This window comes from Atractosteus spatula, chromosome 7 (genome assembly GCF_055471065.1).
Source record: "Atractosteus spatula isolate fAtrSpa1 chromosome 7, fAtrSpa1.hap1, whole genome shotgun sequence".
Lineage (NCBI taxonomy): Eukaryota > Metazoa > Chordata > Actinopteri > Semionotiformes > Lepisosteidae > Atractosteus > Atractosteus spatula.
In genome coordinates, this window is record NC_142712.1 from 54138831 (window position 1) to 54156750 (window position 17920).

The 17920-nt window shown below is 36.1% G+C and overlaps 1 protein-coding gene across 6 annotated transcripts in view; it reads right to left on the minus strand.

The window, feature by feature from the left end:
• Positions 1-17920, minus strand: part of cd276 (CD276 molecule) — a 95097-nt gene that overhangs the window by 59695 nt on the left and 17482 nt on the right. For all 6 annotated transcript variants that reach the window (XM_088920303.1, XM_088920306.1, XM_088920307.1 and 3 more), the window contains exon 2: positions 9190-9288. In XM_088920303.1, the coding sequence (XP_088776429.1) occupies positions 9190-9288 (99 nt within the window). The remainder of the gene's footprint in view (positions 1-9189; positions 9289-17920) is intronic.

Genomic DNA, 17920 nt, shown 5'->3' on the forward strand with positions numbered 1-17920 from the left:
TTGACTGGAGGGAAGCAAAGATATTAATACACAAATTTGCTTTATGATCCAATACTTGATCGTCACAACTCCAATGCAACAATTTATAACCAGGGCTGTGTGTTTTTCAAAGCTCATTTATCTTTTCCTATGCAATTTTGTCTTGAATTTTCAGAGGTCAGGACAATTATGGCTATGAAGAAAGAAATTATATGTATTCTACAGTTAGATGTACTTATGTATGTAAATATCCTATATATGCAAATACCTTCTGCTACTTCAGAAATGAATGTTCTGGATATTTGTATAAAAAACAGCTTACAATCAGAAATGTACATTTAAAAGTCAGTTCAGATTGGCTTTTTTGCCTTTGAACTATTTCCTGATTTAACAAGCAAGGCTGGAAGATTTCTCCATCACCAGTTCTGAGGATGCTGAATTAAGTGTTGTTATAAGAAGATAAGATTTTATTGTCCCCTGAGGGAATTTTTTTATGGACATTTAAATGCAAACAAGAAAAAAAAGAAGAAAAGAAAAACATTGCACATTATTACAAAAAATAAGAAAAACATTGCACATCACTCTATTGCACATGTACAGTATAACACATAACAACAGGTAACATTTATAACACATCACAAAACATATTGAACTCAAGTGGGTTGTAAGAGTCAAAATTGTGTTTATCCTTGACATTTAATGCTATGTCAATCAGTTATATACTGTACCATATTGACCAACTAATAGTGATTTTGCAGTCTGCCATGTACAAGAGCATGCACATGGACTCTTTCTGAACTACTTTTATTTTACAAATTACATTCATAATTTAAGAAATATAATAAAAAAAACATAAATCTGGCTTGCCAGAATACAGAGGTAAATAGCCCTACTCTTATCAACAGTGCTATTGAATCTTTAATGACAAAATAGTTAGGACCTCATTTTAACATCTCATTTGAAGGATAGTATTTCCTGAAGCACAGTGCATCCTTTCATAATACTGGAGCATTGGGTTGGAAATTTTGGTCTAGAGGAAAGTGTATAATGTGGGTCCTCCCACATTATTTACAGCAGCAAACTGGTTTGCCTTAGAGGGACTCATTCCCAATCTCTGTAACACTGCTATTTATGACTTACATTATATGTCAAACCAGTGAAGGAGGGTAGAACGATTCCCATTGTGTCAAACTGTTCTAACTCATCAGCTTGCCACGAAATGCTTTAATGGAATCTAGAAATGACGTTAATCTAAGAGAGATGTTTATGAGTTGGTATTTGAGAAGATCACATATACTTTTGAGTTTGGAGTATCACAACAGGATGCTATCCAAAGTATTATCCTTTCCTGTACTGGCCAGAATTGTGGTCTGTGCTTGAACCTTTCTGGCTCTTATGCTGGCAATATTTTCTTTTAATATTCAGTGCTCCAAACTAAGTGATCATGAATTCAATTAAACAGGTATTGTACTACTACAGGATTTTGTTGGCTTCCATCATTCTTGACTTCTTTAGCTGAGACTAATGTGTGTTAAACGTCTATTAAGTGATCCCACACGCACACACAAACATTGCCTTACTTTGGTTATACAATATTGTTTGGACACCAGTCTTCTTTTTTTAGTCCTAAATAGTTTTCAAAGCCGAGTGCTGGATTTTATTGACAAAGAGACAGAGTTTGCTATACTTCGTGCTTGTTTCAGCTAATTTCCTACAGAGATGATTTAATCCAACAGCAATAAATTGCAGTGTGTGATTTGAAATTCTGTGCTTTACTTGCCAGGCTTCCTGGGTCAGGACACAACTTACATTTCAAACCTGCTTTTGCCCTGTGAACAAAGCCTGTCTCTTATATTCTGAGAAGAGAGATTATTCTGTGTGCCAAGAACTAGGACACATACTGTGAAAGGTAGAACGTACAGCAAGAACATAAAACTGCAGAGACCTTCATGGTTCTCATGGTCACAGACAAAATTCGACAGTTTCACAATTGACATTTATTTAAACAGAAACCAAAATATAAGTTCTTGTATAAGTTCTTGATATTGTGTATATGGAAATGATTAAATATTCTGATCCACATTTTTTGTTTGGTGGCAGAACATACAAATATGACATTTAAAAATGCAAGCTACATGGTAGAAAATGTTGCCTCAATTCATTATTTTTCATTTTTGGAAGTGAAAATACTTTAAAACCTCTTACTGTTACTTATAATTCTGTGCTCGAATGAAGGTTGTGACACTCATATTTCATTGTGGCCCCAGTTACAAGTTATGTGGGTATAGGTGTTTAAACAATGTACTGTATAGTGATGTAGAGAGGATGGTGCCATACATATTCAGCAATACAGAAGTACCATTTCTACGCCATTGCTGGAGTTCACCTCTGCATCTGAATTGGTATAAATTTAATTTTCTATCTGCAGTTACACTGCCACCTATTGGCAATCACTATTTCATAGTGCATGGCTAAATCTGGTTCTATAATGCATAACTTTAAATTACAGTTAGTGGTTTTGCAGTCACATACACTTTGTTCTGGAAAACAGTATACAAAATAACTTTTTTTCATGTAGGAATCCTCACAATGACACTGGACTTTTTGATAACCACAACACAGAAATTGTATCTGTATATAAATGACTGCTCAATGCCACTTTTTTAACTATATTGTCTATTTGTTGTTTTTCTTGTTTAACGTGATTATACAGTGCATGATCCACTGGTGTTTTCCTTTGAATTGTGTTTATTTGACATTGCTGCTCCTCTTCTAGATTAAAAAAATATTAAAAATGCAAACTAATGTTTGATTAGAAAGCTAATGATTTTGCACCAGTGCTATGAAAATCTCTATCAATGTCTATCCATTGAATCACGTGAAGTATTTGAAAATACACCCCTTACTATCAATACTAAGACTTGACCAATCCTTTTAAAAGAAGCTACTGTAGATTTTCTGAATAACTGGTTTGAATTGCAAATATTTCTCTATTGTTATAGAGTAATTTGCATAACAAGATATAAAGGAAATAAGGATCAAAACAGAGGTTATCCACCCTCCCTCTGAGGGTTAGACTGAACAATGGCATCTGCTGCACAACAGAGCTCCATACTCACTAAGGTAAGGCAATAAAATGGAATATAAGGCAAAAAGGAATGGGCTCTGTAGACACATCTTTATCTAACATATGATTCTCCTTACAGCTCTCCCCTTCAGCTACTGATCAGATACAGCTCTTCTGAACAGTTGAGATCCTGCAGGAACAGGCTTCATTTTAGAGAGCAGGATTAGATGTCAAAAGTATAAAAACTGTAAAAAGGCTGTGCTTGAAACGAGGTAGAATATTTCTCACATCATTTGTAGGTTTGATCATAGTGTACATAGTGTCACAATGTTACATATAATCTACCACATCATGATGCTAGAGTACAATATTTGCTCTTTCGCATTTCTATTCAAATTTCTTTTGTGCAGCATCATGTTCAATTTCTTAATTACTGTATGCGTGGTTTTTAGTACTATTAAGCTTTTAACACATGCAATTCTTCATTTACAATTTGGTACTTGAAGCTGCATTAATCTCCACACTCAGAGCTAACATGAATGAAAGCATTTTTAATGATTCTAACAGAGACTTTGGCCTGCTAAGACTGTCTGCCCCTGATTATTGTGTTACTATGGTGAAGTGTTATTTCTAAATGCGCTATTCATGTTTTGATGAAAAATAAATGATTCAGCAGTATTGGTTCACTACAACCTTGCTGAACTACTTTCTATTTACACTGACAATCCACAACACGTCACTCAAAGCAGGAGAATATACAAAAATTAACTAAAATCGTACTCGTGTGTGGTCCTTGTTTTTCTGCAAATAAGCAGGTATAATCTTCTGTTTGTTGTTTTTAATTTATTTTTTAAACTTCAAACAGGAATCGAGCGAGGATTCTAGCCTATAGCCGTCAAGACTTATATGGATATTTGATTCACAATTTGTTTAGTCTTGTGTGGACCTTTTGTGCACTTAGCCAGATCAGTTCCTATACAAAAGATTTGACTGCACCATAGGTACAGTAGAAGATTTTCTGTTAATTCTTATGTGTTGGTAGGCTGTATTACAAACCTTAATGCACTGTGGACTCTGCATTCATTCTTTCACCTCCCAATCCAGCTGGCAACTGCTACGTTCCTGTTATTCCAATCCATACCCCTTTTTCATACCATACATGTTTTTCCTGGGTTTTCTGTAATGACCTACTGACCCTAAAACTGCATTTCCAAGACTTAATTGAAAATAAATGTATTTAGATCTTGATCTGTCTATGAGATAAAATGAAACCAAACCTTCTATATTTTTTCTTGATATTATTTTTTTAAATGATATCATTCCAGTGTGCATAAAAAAAAACCCAATGCTGTCTAAAGTACTTTGAAAAGATACGTCTTTCTTATTTGCACATGTAATAAACCTGTTTAGTACTATCTGAATGCAGATTTTTTAAAAGAAAACTTTATCCTCACAGTGCTCTGGTACTTAATTTCATTTTCTTATTATCTAAGAGCTACGAAAAATGAAGGCCCCCAAAGATATAATTTTAAAAACATAGCTTTAGATTGGTATTGAAAAGACACAGACTTTGTGTATATAAAGTATTCAATGTTCTCTCAAGTGTCAGTAGATGAAGTGTTAAAAACTGCCATGTAAATGTTTAATATTGAGTGGATTTTATGCTGCTAGGCCACCATCTTTGTCAGAAAATGCCTTAATTGGTAGAAAATGGTAGAAATGCCTTAATATATACTAGCTACCCTACAATTCTGTCCTTCAAAACCTCTGCATTTATGAGATGTTAATATCAGTAGGTGCTCTCTTGAAGAAACAATGCAGGAAACTGAAGAGAATTAATGCTCCAGACAATTTAAATCTCTGCATTGTATTTATAGGTCATCTTCTCTTTAAGTGCATAAGAGACATTGCCATGCACGTCACAGTCAGCATAAAATAAACTCATTTTTAAAACTCATTGTGAGGAAGGATAAGCTTTCATGTCGTTCTGTTAGGGATGACAGGTAATTCACACAACACTGTTCACCGATTCATTTTGCTTTTGATTTACATTAGGATGCTCCCCAAAATATTTTATATGCACATTATTTTAACCCCTTAAGGACCAAATTTTAAAAAAATGCTACATATGCAATGCATTGGGTCTAGCAGACATTGACATTAGAATCTAAGCTTATATAGAAACAGTATATGCAATCTACTGTACATAGTTCTTTTTCTAAGTACTGTTAATACATAAAGGGTTAACACGTGCAAGAAGTGCTCAAGAGCATACTTATTCATTTGATGAGTCTCTGTCATATGTAATTTGCCACCAAGGGGTGCTTGATCCATTGGCAATAAGACATACAGTTATCAGTAAACAAGGGAACCCTTAATTCATCAGGCAAGCAAGCAATGACAACATCATTTTTCATGCACCACATAAATATCCTGCAATTATTATTCAACACAGTCCTGTCCTTTGACAGCTGAACTGCAAGGCACATTTTTAATACCTCCCTCTTCTGAAGAGAATGCTTTTTAGAGTCCCATCATGCCAGACGAAGAGAATGCAGGACTGCAGCTAAATAAAGGTTAGTACAGCACACTTCCATAACCCTTAATAATAGCTATACAATAATGACCTCATGCCTTAGTTTGTACATGACAGCAAACTGCTAGATGGCACCGTTTACTTAGCAAAGTAAACATAAATCACACATATATTGGATATTCTGTTCAGTGGAGAAGGTAAAAAAATGAGCTTATACTTCCCCCTTGTGGCTCACTAGTGTTTTTCTACAGTTCAGGGAAAAAATACTGCACTGAACAAAAAGGAAACTTCTTAAAAATACTAGAAATATTCATACAGACACTTACTTTTTTATTCATCCTGTTTAATTCTCTGAGCCCTGAAATGAATGCATTTCACAATAACATCTAAATAAACAGTTAATTACTATTCAAGATTATTTCCAGTATCTTTGTGTCTATGTGCAAAAACAAAACTTCACTACTTTTCCCCTGTCCCATTACTTATTGTACTTAAAAAATAAAAAAAGTGTATGGGTACATGTAATGACTTCATTATTTTCCTATGAGATATTAAAAAAGTAATGACATAAAGACAAAATATTCTTTGGCTTTCATGTAACTTTTTTGTCTAGAACATTCTAAAGCTGCTCTGTTTCGTAAGGCAAGCTAATGTACTTTTTATTCATTTTAATTCTGGTTTAGACCTACGGAGATTGAGGCAAAATGAATATGTATTGCTGGTTAAATTTTCTTGCCAATATAACTTTGGTGCTTTTAAGATTTAAATGGAGAAACTGACAATTCCGAGAGCAAAAGAACAAAAGCGTTCACAAGGCTCATAAATTCCACGGATAAATGATTCGAGATCTAAGCCAATGTGAGGTTAACATACTTCCCAATTTCCCCTTTACTGATTTTCAAAATATGATGCTTTAGTTGTATTGTCAAACGTTTCCGTGCTTATAAAACATATGTAATACAGTAAGTTTATACGATAGACAGCAAGACAGAAAATTCTATCATTAAAAAAAGAGCAACATATCCTGACAATGATCTCAACACAGCCCATTCAGTTAGACTACAACTCTCCGACAACCCTTGTAACATCCCCGCTTCACAAGTTTATATAAATAAACTACAGTACATAACCTTCTCTTTTCCCTTAGAAACAAAATACAGTAGTGAGTCTACGTGCAGTACAAGAGCTAGAACATGAATCTGTACCTGGAGGCGACTTTAAAGTAACGCAATAACAAAAGAACACCTGTCATGTACTGCTCATTTGGCACTGGCAAGAATGTTATCTGGGATTGTTCCATGTCCTGTCTATAACACGTTACTGAACTCCCGTGAGAATGATAAGTAGTAAGGTTGCCGGCCACAGAACAGAGATAAGGTACTAGCTCTGAGGCTGGTGAGAACATTAAGAAAAGATGGACTAGAGACAGAAAATAGGATCTGGGGAGAAAGAGGTAACCACAACACAGGGGCTATGAATTTAAGATAACAGGGTCACCATCTAACCATATAACAGCATATAGCAGAACACTTTCAGACCAGCTTGGCATTGCATGCTCCTATAAATATAAAGTTACTGGTATTAATTTAGTTGGCTTATCCAAAGTTGATTTATAATAACCTATTTTTTATATACATATTTTGTTACTCATTAATACAGCAAGGTTTGCTGGATTCTACTGCGTAAGACAGCAGTAGAAGAATCCCCATCTGGGATTTGGTCATGAGTCTAGGTTTGCTTTAAGACAAATCCCGGTTTTGTTTTTCGACCCAGCAAATGCAGCCTTTTCCTAAACTAGAAGTTAAGGAACTGTAGCAGCCTACTGTACCTTGACAGAATCAGAGAAAATTGTGAAGCTTCTCATGTTTATACATTGTCCCATTTCTTTAATTGTATAATACACAGGATAAAGACACCCTTTGCATAGCAATTTGAACCATTTTAGGGTTTATGAGCTTCAGGAATTTTTTGTACAAGCTCTACAGCTCATAAAAACCTATAATGGACTAAACTGCTATGCGATGGACATTTTATTATTTCCCGAGTAATGCCATTTAAACCTAAATAAAACAGAGGTATTCATCAAAAATCAAATCTGAAACAGAACTTTAGAACAAAAGTATTTTCTTAATTACACGTAAAGGTCCATCGCTCCACAGGATCCTAATGATTTCAGTGTTATCTAAATGGAAAATTACAGTATGTAAGGAAGGCAATTGTAAAAGAAACAAATATTTCATTTTAGCAGCTTTCTTGCAGTGGTCTTTCATAAAAAGTGCCTTTAATTTCAATACAGATCACAAGCACCCATGAAAAGCAATCTCAGGTTCACATTTAATAAGTCACAAACCAGGGGTGTTACACTGGTTAATAAGGCTATTTAATGGAGAATGCCATTTTTTCATCACCAATCAGGGGTATTTCATGCCATTAATTACAGACCACTAACTCCACAGAAACTCTGTTTATGCAGCATATGGCACTATAGTGCGGTTATAAACACCATACATTGCAGACATGAATGTTTAAGTGTCTAAGTTTTCCTTTTAAGGGATCATTGGAATAATCATAACGTACCTGGTTTTTAATGATTTCCATTGTAACATTAATTGCAATACTTAATGTGTTCAAGTGATTAAGGAGTTTTCAACAATTGAGGTTTTATTATGCATGGTTTATTGCAAGTGAATCTACGCTCAGCTTGCCTCCAATTGTCTATAAAAGACACTCTGGTGAGTAAAGTCAAATTAGACTTAGTACCACTGATACAGAATAATAAGCTTAAATTGAATTTCATCCTAGAAGAAAGTAGAAAGTCTTGCCTTTATAAAAGAACTATTTGTTTCAAAGGCTTTAAAAAGTTAACAAAGCTTGAAGGGGGAAAATGAAAGAACTGTGAAATGAGTGAATAATATATTTATGTTACTTATGTCTTAGAATGTCTTATGTCTTAGAATGTGTTATGTCTTAGAAGACATTCTAATGCACTGTACTGTATACAGTATACCACCCAAACTTCCAAATTCTTTGTAACCTGCTGAAATTCAGGTTAGGAGACTGTATCATGACCATTTAACATTATAAGTATTGCAAGTTCTCTTAGAAATTTTATAAGATGGAAAAGCTAATAAACTAAGGCATAAGTTATGTCTTGATGCCCCCTATAATCTCTAGAATGTATTGCCCTGGAGGCTGTGCTGAAAACAGCCCCCTCGAGATGGGTGTCGTCAAATGCAAGAAACTAATGCATTTTATGCCATCATAAAAATCTCTTTAGTAAGAAATGTTAAAAAGCCCATGCCTCAAAGTTGATCCAGCAACTGTTGCAAGCACTGAAACCCTCTGCAAAGCATGGTGCCAAAATCCTGTTGCAAAGTCAATAACACTCCACGACTTTGAAGTTGATAAACAGCCACAGGGATATTTATCCTAGGACCAGTACTTTGGCCAGGGGCCAAAACCAGGCCCTAGATTTATAAATATTTAACACAAGGTAACACTTTAAATACAAAACATCTTTAAAATGAACTCTTTACATCTGAACGTTCAGATTGTGCTTTCTAAAAGGTCTGTTTTTTAATGAATAATTCGATCTGACAGAACTCACCAAGGACTCTCACTACAAGCAGAGCTGGGATAAGGAAGAGGAGCATTCTGAAGGCAGTAATCAACAATTCTTTTCCACAGCGTCTCTTCAAATACTGACCTGGCAAAAAAACGAGGACAATAATTTGAAGAATGCAAGTCAACCAATGCACATTATAGCCTATTAAAATAAATATATGCACATGTATACATTTAATGTGACAGGCAATAGAGATACATTGTTTAGGCAACAATCCATTATGGTCCCAAGGTTTGCCATAATTATACTTTTTTTTAAAAACCATGACAAAAATCTTTAAAGTGTATTATAAAATTTTAATTGTGATATGGAAGGATACTGCAACTACACAGAATATAAAGATAGAAGAATAAAAAAAAAACTTACTAAACTGCCACGTTTAGAGGACAAGCAGAACTACAAATTTAGTGTCAGGTTTCAGGAATGTTGCCAGGATTGAACTGTTGCTGAATGAGGACTAAGGCCTGTGCTTTATTTTTAAACCTTTATGGCTCAGTCTTGTTTCACAATATTTTAGTAACACACTGAAGTCATGGACTCACAATTTACTAGTTTATCTATTTTGTACCCTTTACTCACAGTGTGATTTTTAGGTGTCCAACAACTTCTGCAAACAATTATATAATTTAATTAAGCAGACCTGTTAGACCACAGAGAAGTACACATATAACTGCTACTACACTTTTATTATATATAATTTAAGTACAAAAACAGTCACAACAAATTACTTTTAAGAGAGATTCTCAGTCTGATGTCACTCAAAGAGCTTTGGATTCTCATCAGAAAAAAAAATCTAGTGCTTGAGCTGATTATGAAATGTTTTGATTGCTTCAGTTTTAAAAAGACAGACCTTTAAATAACAGCTTTAAATCTGATGTTGAAAGTTTTACCAACTTTGGGTCATACTGCTTTTTGAAAACAAAGATTTATGTTACAGATTCATTAATAGTGCATTTTGAAAAGAAGTATGCATAAATATAGCAAGGATCAACAAATATTGTCAAGCTGCAGCAAACACACCATAGTAAATTTTACCAAAGCTTATATCATTATACACTCTACAATGTACAATTTCCTTCTATTAAGATAAGATCACTTTATTGGCCATATATAATTTCTTGTATTAGGAATTTGTCTTTTCGCTTACCCCAGCTTGCTCTCCCTGAGACACACAGACAGGGAGAGAAGCTTGGGGTCAGAGCACAGGGTCAGCCGTTGTCAGCACCCCTGGAGCAGCTGGAGTTAAGGGCCTCCTCTGCCGGCCGTGGAATACGAACCAGCAAACTTTTAGCCACAGAGCCACCGCACCGCCCCCTATTAATGGGCTAATTTAAATATAAGTTGTTTTTCTTTACTTTATTCAGCTTTATATATAATCTCCTTGTAAGTGAAATTCATCCAAGGGACAAGGGGTATGCTTTCTTGAAGGCCAGCTTTTCCCAAAGCTCCATTCCAATTTCACGTGCGCTTTAGAAACTTTCTGTTGATAATTACTCAGAAATCATGAGTCTCCTACATAGCAGACCTTAGCAAGCACAGGCCTAAGTGTCTATATAACAGCACTTCAGTCAACATGTGCCAACTTGGCAGCTCCAGGTTCATCCTACTAATTAGGCAGGGGAGGAGTTATAGTTGTGGACAGACCTCTAAGGCTCTAAAGGAAACAGCCACGCCACTCCACACAAGCTACCTACACTAGGAAGCGCTGTAATGTTACCCTTCATGATTAATCCTTCCCAGGCTAAGGACACATTAAGAGAAAACTTCCACTTGCAGTTCACACTAGTAAGCACATGAAAGCAGTCTAAATTTCAAAGGTTAGAAACGATTCAGCAATAAATCCGCTCATTCGTTAATACAGTTAATGCCTCAGGGGAGGCTGCTTTTCAGCAGTTAAAAAAGCTTCCCAAATACAAACCTAAAAAGCCTCTAAGGGCTGCTAGAATATCAAGTGTTTCTCTGCTAAATATATGCATTTAACCCCCTTCAATTTTAAACTTTGGTTGAAAATTAAGCCATGAATCTATCAAAAAATCTCACCAAAAACTGCCGAAGCATCAAGCATCTTACATACTGTAGAACCACTTTCTCCAGAGACAGAAAGAACATCTGCCTCACTCCTGTTCCACACACTCTCTGCTACATCTTGCTCTTAGCCAGCCCATCAGGAAACAATCATGCCAGAGGAAATAAGGTGGGGAAACACATAAACTCATTTGCTTAGGATTTCCCCTCAGGGACCGTAGCTCTGTTCAAAATAAGTTGGATTCACCAGAGCGAGTACATCCATTCATTTGGCAGTGCTCAGAGCTCCTGCAATAAACACTTTAAACGAGACAGTCTAATGAGAGCATCATATAAACTCCCAACTTTGTACACTGTACAAAGACATATTACACATGTGAATATAATAATAGTACCCATCTATAATGATAATTCCTTGTATTTATATAGGCATTTAATGAAATAGACATGCAGACAAACATTTGCTTCTTTTATTGGTCAGTTCTTTGTCCTTCCCCATGGTGATGGATGACAAAAGGTTTTCTCATTTGTGTCATCTTCTTTTTATACCCTAGCGAAACAGGAAGCCCAAAAGCTCATTTCCTTAGGGGTGAGTTGTATCTAAATAAGCAGAATTTCATTGCAGATTTTCTTTTAAAAAATGTAGGGGTTCCAATAAGTTTGATACCTATGTTTTTAGAAACAAAAAATAGTTTTACTCATTTAAAAACATTTGTTTTGAAATAACTATTTGAATAAAAACCTACAGTTTTCACATTTCTTGGGCATAAAATATAAGTCTTTGTCTGTGGTGTTTATTTTCTGCAGCTTTTTTGTTCATTTTTATCAAGAGTGCCAATAATTCTTGAGCCCATTGTACAGTATATACAGTACATACAAATATACAGTGGTGTGAAAAAGTGTTTGCCCCCTTCCTGATTTCTTATTTTTGTTGCATGTTTGTCACACTGAAATGTTTCAGATCATCAAACAAATTGAAATATTAGACAAAGATAACACAAGTAAACACAAAATGCAGTTTTTAAATGAAGGTTTTTATTATTAAGGGAAAAAAAAAATCCAAACCTACATGGTCCTGTGTGAAAAAGTGATTGCCCCTAAACCTAATAACTGGTTGGGCCACCCTTAGCAGCAACAACTGCAATCAAGTGTTTGCGATAACTGGCAATGAGTCTTTTACAGCGCTGTGGAGGAATTTTGGCCCACTCATCTTTGCAGAATTGTTGTAATTCAGCCACATTGGAGGGTTTTCGAGCCTTAACCGCTTTTTTAAGGTCATGCCACAACATCTCAATCGGATTCAGGTCAGGACTTTGACTAGGCCACTCCAAAGTCTTCATTTTGTTTTTCTTAAGCCATTCAAAGGTGGACTTGCTGGTGTGTTTTGGATCATTGTCCTGCTGCAGAACCCAAGTGCGCTTCAGCTTGAGGTCACGAACAGATGGCCGGACATTCTCCTTCAGGATTTTTTGGTAGACAGCAGAATTCATGGTTCCATTTACCACAGCAAGTCTTCCAGGTCCTGAAGCAGCAAAACAGCCCCAGACCATCACACTACCACCACCATATTTTACTGTTGGTATGATGTTCCTTTTCTGAAATGCTGTGTTACTTTTATGCCAGATGTAATGGGACACACACCTTCCAAAAAGTTCAACTTTTTTCTCGTCACTCCACAGAGTATTTTCCCAAAAGTCTTGGGGATCATCAAGATGTTTTCTGGCAAAACTGAGACGAGCCTTTATGTTCTTTTTGCTCAGCAGTGGTTTTCGTCTTGGAACTCTGCCATGCAGGCCATTTTTGCCCAGTCTCTTTCTTATGGTGGAGTCATGAACACTGACCTTAACTGAGGCAAGTGAAGCCTGCAGTTCTTTGGATGTTGTTGTGGGGTTTTTTCTGACCTCTTGGATGAGTCGTCGCTGCGCTCTTGGGGTAATTTTGGTCGGCCGGCCACTCCTGGGAAGGTTCACCACTGTTCCATGTTTTCGCCATTTGTGGATAATGTCTCTCACTGTGGTTCACTGGAGTCCCAAAGCTTTAGAAATGGTTTTATAACCTTTTCCAGACTGATAAATCTCAATTACTCTGTTTCTCATTTGTTCCTGAATTTCTTTGGATCGCAGCATGATGTCTAGCATTTGAGGATCTTTTGGTCTACTTCACTTTGTCAGGCAGGTCCTATTTAAGTGATTTCTTGATTGAGAACAGGTGTGGCAGTATTCAGGCCTGGGTGTGACTAGAGAAATTGAACTCTTTCCAAAGATGTGATAAACCACAGTTGATTTATGTTTTAACAGGGGGGGCAATCACTTTTTCACACAGGGCCATGTAGGTTTGGATTTTTTTTTTCCCTTAATAATAAAAACCTTCATTTAAAAACTGCATTTTGTGTTTACTTGTGTTATCTTTGTCTAATATTTCAATTTTTTTGATGATCTGAAACATTTCAGTGTGACAAACATGCAAAAAAATAAGAAATCAGGAAGGGGGCAAACACTTTTTCACACCACTGTATAGGATGGTATCCACTTCCTCCCCCATTGCATAGTAGAACCCATTTGGGACACATGGCTCTACTCCTCCAAGGGTCCCACTTCATGACAGATCAGCTGGAGTTATTGTTCAACAATAACAGGTCAAGTACCGGGAAACATAGATTGCACAGACTGTGCAAGCCCAGCATGAATTTATCCAGGATACTGGGATTAACAACCAAAACCTTAACAACCAAAATAGTGCAATGGAATTTTATGACTAAATAGTTAGGACTTAGATTTTATGTCGCATTTTATGTCAGTTGAAAACCAGTCCCTTAGATTTTATGTCGTATTTTATGTCAGTTGAAAACCTGACCATGAAGTCGGGGGGGCAGAGCGGTGGCTAAGTGGCTAAGGATGCTGGAAGGTTGCTGGTTCAAATCCTGCAGCTAGCAGAGGAATCCTACTCGGCTGGGCTCCTGAGCAAGGCCCTTAACCCCAACTGCTCCAGGGGCCCTGTACAATGGTTGACCCTGCACTCTGACCCCCAGCTTCTCTCCCTGTCTGTGTGTCTCATGGAGAGCAAGCTGGGGTATGTGAAAAGATTAATTACTAATGCAAGAAACTGTATATGGCCAATAAAGTGATTGTATACTGGTCCATCTATATCACTTGCAGAAGCAACCTCATTAGAGGTGTCTGTCCCTTTGCAGTACTGACCAGACCTAGCTTTATATACCTTCTACGATTTGACGAGATCAGCCTAAACAGTCAAAATGGGTTAATAAGGTTTTACATGGCACATTAAAAACATTATTGAGTTGGATAACAAAAACGTCATGCTCTTGTAATAGTTTTGGACAATATTTACTCAGCTTTGTGGAGGGAGCACATTTTGTTCCACTAAATTTAGTGTTTTGTGTATTTTAATGCATGCAAACAATTTTAATCAAAGCTTTTGATTTTAGTCAAAAACCTAACACACTCTTCTCTTTAAATTAAGACAGCTAAACCGCATTAATTGTTTTGGATAATGAAACGGAACAGTCCTAAAGGAACAAATTAATTACATTTTGTATTATTAATAATTGTCTAAAAACACCACATTCACTTACGTACAGTAATCAAATTTAAATTAGCATTCTATCAAAAATGAAACTTTTTAAAACTGATAACTATGGTATTTTTCTGCAGTACACATTGATACAAAAATGTACAAACTACATTTCACACATTTCACCAACTGTATTCTTTATGCAGAGACACTGTATTTCCCAGTTAATCAATGTTTTGTATGGGCTCTGAAATTCTATTTTTTTAAATAAATGAAATTTTGTTTTCCACAGTGACAGAATCATTTTAAGAGTTCTCATGAAGTTACCTCAAAACCAGGTTTTGCTTGATTCAAGTGTTCTGTAGAACTAGCTCCAATTAATTGGGAAGATTCAATTCCTCTATTATTTTCATAGTATGGAAACTGGACTAGAGATTGTTTCAGCAGCATCTTAAGAAGGTAAGTGGTTACCACTGTAAAATTATTTTGCCAGTTAACAGCTCAGGGCATGAAAACAGAAAGAAACTTAAAGATAGTTCTTAAAGCACCACTTTCTTCTGAAACGGGATTTTTCCATTTAATTGTTGCTTCCATATGTTCTCAAAGCTTGTGGTGAGAGCAGTAATATTCAACCTTGCATTTGTGTTCACTGTTTTATAAATAGGATTGCTGATGCAAGGTTTTATTTTTGTGAGGTACAGTATTTTTCCTATTAAAGCTCTGGGCTAGGTTGTATTGTAGTTGTTGCTGCACTAACTTCCAAACCAAAGGCCACACTCTTTCTCAGAGAATGTCTGTGGTGTCAAAAGCGAAGTGCTTAGCTTTCGATGACCTTATTTCAATTGAAAAACGCAGATCATTTAAAAATGATTTTAAATTTAGTTTAAACCCCTTAAAATAAATGAAAACATGACTGTGTTTAAAAAAATATTCAAATGGACAATGTGGAAAAAATAAGTGTGTATATACTATGCAAATTAGCCTTTTTTGATTTACTATTACAGAACATTCTTAGGAATCATTTATATATTCAGAAACAATGACTGCCTTATTAAAGCAGCTAGAATTTAACATTATGTTTACATTTGATATGTTGCTTGTTTCATCCCTTTTTAAATAATGGCATAATTTTCTTACTAAACACTTACACTTAATATGCTAATACAAACTTAAATTACCGACATTAATCAAAACTTTTCTAAAACCCTGATTAACATAGTAAATTCAGAGCAATTCACAGAAGGCAGTGCAGGTAAGGGCAGCTTAAAAGAAGTTGAACCTCAAAACCTAACAGTTTCATAAACAACAAGGCCAGTAAAGCTTCGCAGTCAACAAACATTAGAATTTAGAATTTTAAGCTGACTTTCATTAATTACTGCATTTTTATATCATCACATCACATCAATTTCAATAACCGCTTATCTAATTCAGAGTCACGGTGGTCCAGAGCCTATTCCAGGAAGCACTGGGAGCAAAGCAAGAGACACCCTAGACAGGACACCAGTCCATCACAGGGCACACAAATATGCATGAACTCACACCGGCACAAAGTTCCCCAGAAGCTAATTAACCTACCAGTGTATTTGGACTGCGGGAAGAAACCAGAGTACCCGGAGAAAACCCATGCAAACCCAGAGAGAACATGTAAACGCCACACAGATAGCACTCCAGAAACTGAACCCAGGGCCCCAGAGCTGCAAGGTACTAATGCTAACCACTGTGCCACCATTTTTATATATATTAATTATTCATCGCTGGTTTAATAAATATTTCTCACCAAGACTTCACCATTGTACACTTCCGTAATAAAGTCATTTACCAGCAGTAATATTCAAGACCATAAATTGAAACTAAAATGACCATTACATGGCCTTCCAACAGACTAAAAGCACATCTTAAAAGGGCTACAGAGCACTGTAAATAACTTTACATATTAACACTAACCACTTACAGCACAGAGCACAGCATTTTAACTTTCCCAGAAACAACCCATGTCACTTTCTATATCCACATTCAAGACTCAGAAGCCTTGAATAATAATATTAACATCTAGGCTAACTGCTATTATTGTTGTTCTTTTATAGTTTAAGATGTAATCAGCAGAAGCACTAGGAATGACTTATTAGTATGACTTATCTGCCATAACTGGTAATTAACATTACATCACTTTATTAGCCCTATACAATTCTCGAATTAGGAATTTGTCTTTTCACATACCCCAGCTTGCTCTCCATGAGACACAGACACACAGACAGGGAGAGAGAAGCTTGGGGTCAGAGCGCAGGGTCAGCCATTGTCAGCACCTCTGGAGCAGTTGGGGTTAAGAGCCTTGCTAAGGGGCATCCTCTGGATTCCTCTGGCGGCTGCAGGATTTGAATCAGCAACCTTCCAGCCACAGGCGCAGATCCTTAGCCACCGCTCCACTGTTCTTAAGCAACAACATTCAGCATATGTAATGCCTGATCTGTCTTAAAAGGGCTACATGTATCAGGAATCATGAATGCTGAACAGTAAACATAAAAATAAGGTTTGTGGTTGTTTTATAAGGATAGGCAGCAAAGAATGAAATTAACCCTTCCTCCCCAAAATGGTGGTCCTTACTTGCATATGCAGAGCACAATTGCACACCTCTACATGCAGATCATACAATACATGTGTTGCATTAGTTCCCTTCTAAATAGAGAGATATTCCACTCAGACCAATGCAGGTCATAAGGTAACTGTCACTTTACCTACTTCTCTTAACCAGGCAGGAGAAGTCGTACACATTAGTAACTATAACTATCAGTATGCTGGAAGGACTATGATACATAGTGTATTGGTTTTCATCCAACTTGGTGTTATCAGCCTATTACTGGCTAAATTAGACAAATTTAACAACTTTGAGTGCTCTCCTAGTTTTAAAAAAACCTAGGAAACGTGCAAAAAGTATTAAAAAATAACTGTCCTAAATGCAACTGTTCCTTGATGTTATTTTTAAATAGCAACAAAACCACAGTTTGACCTTCTATTTTAATTGAATGAATATATTTGAAAAACTCTGCATGAGATAAAGAAGACCACTTTACTCAACTAAGTAAAGTGCTATAACACACATCAAATATTTGACACCAGCCAAACTGATGACACAGTTTTGTCTTTGCAGGCAAAAAATGAC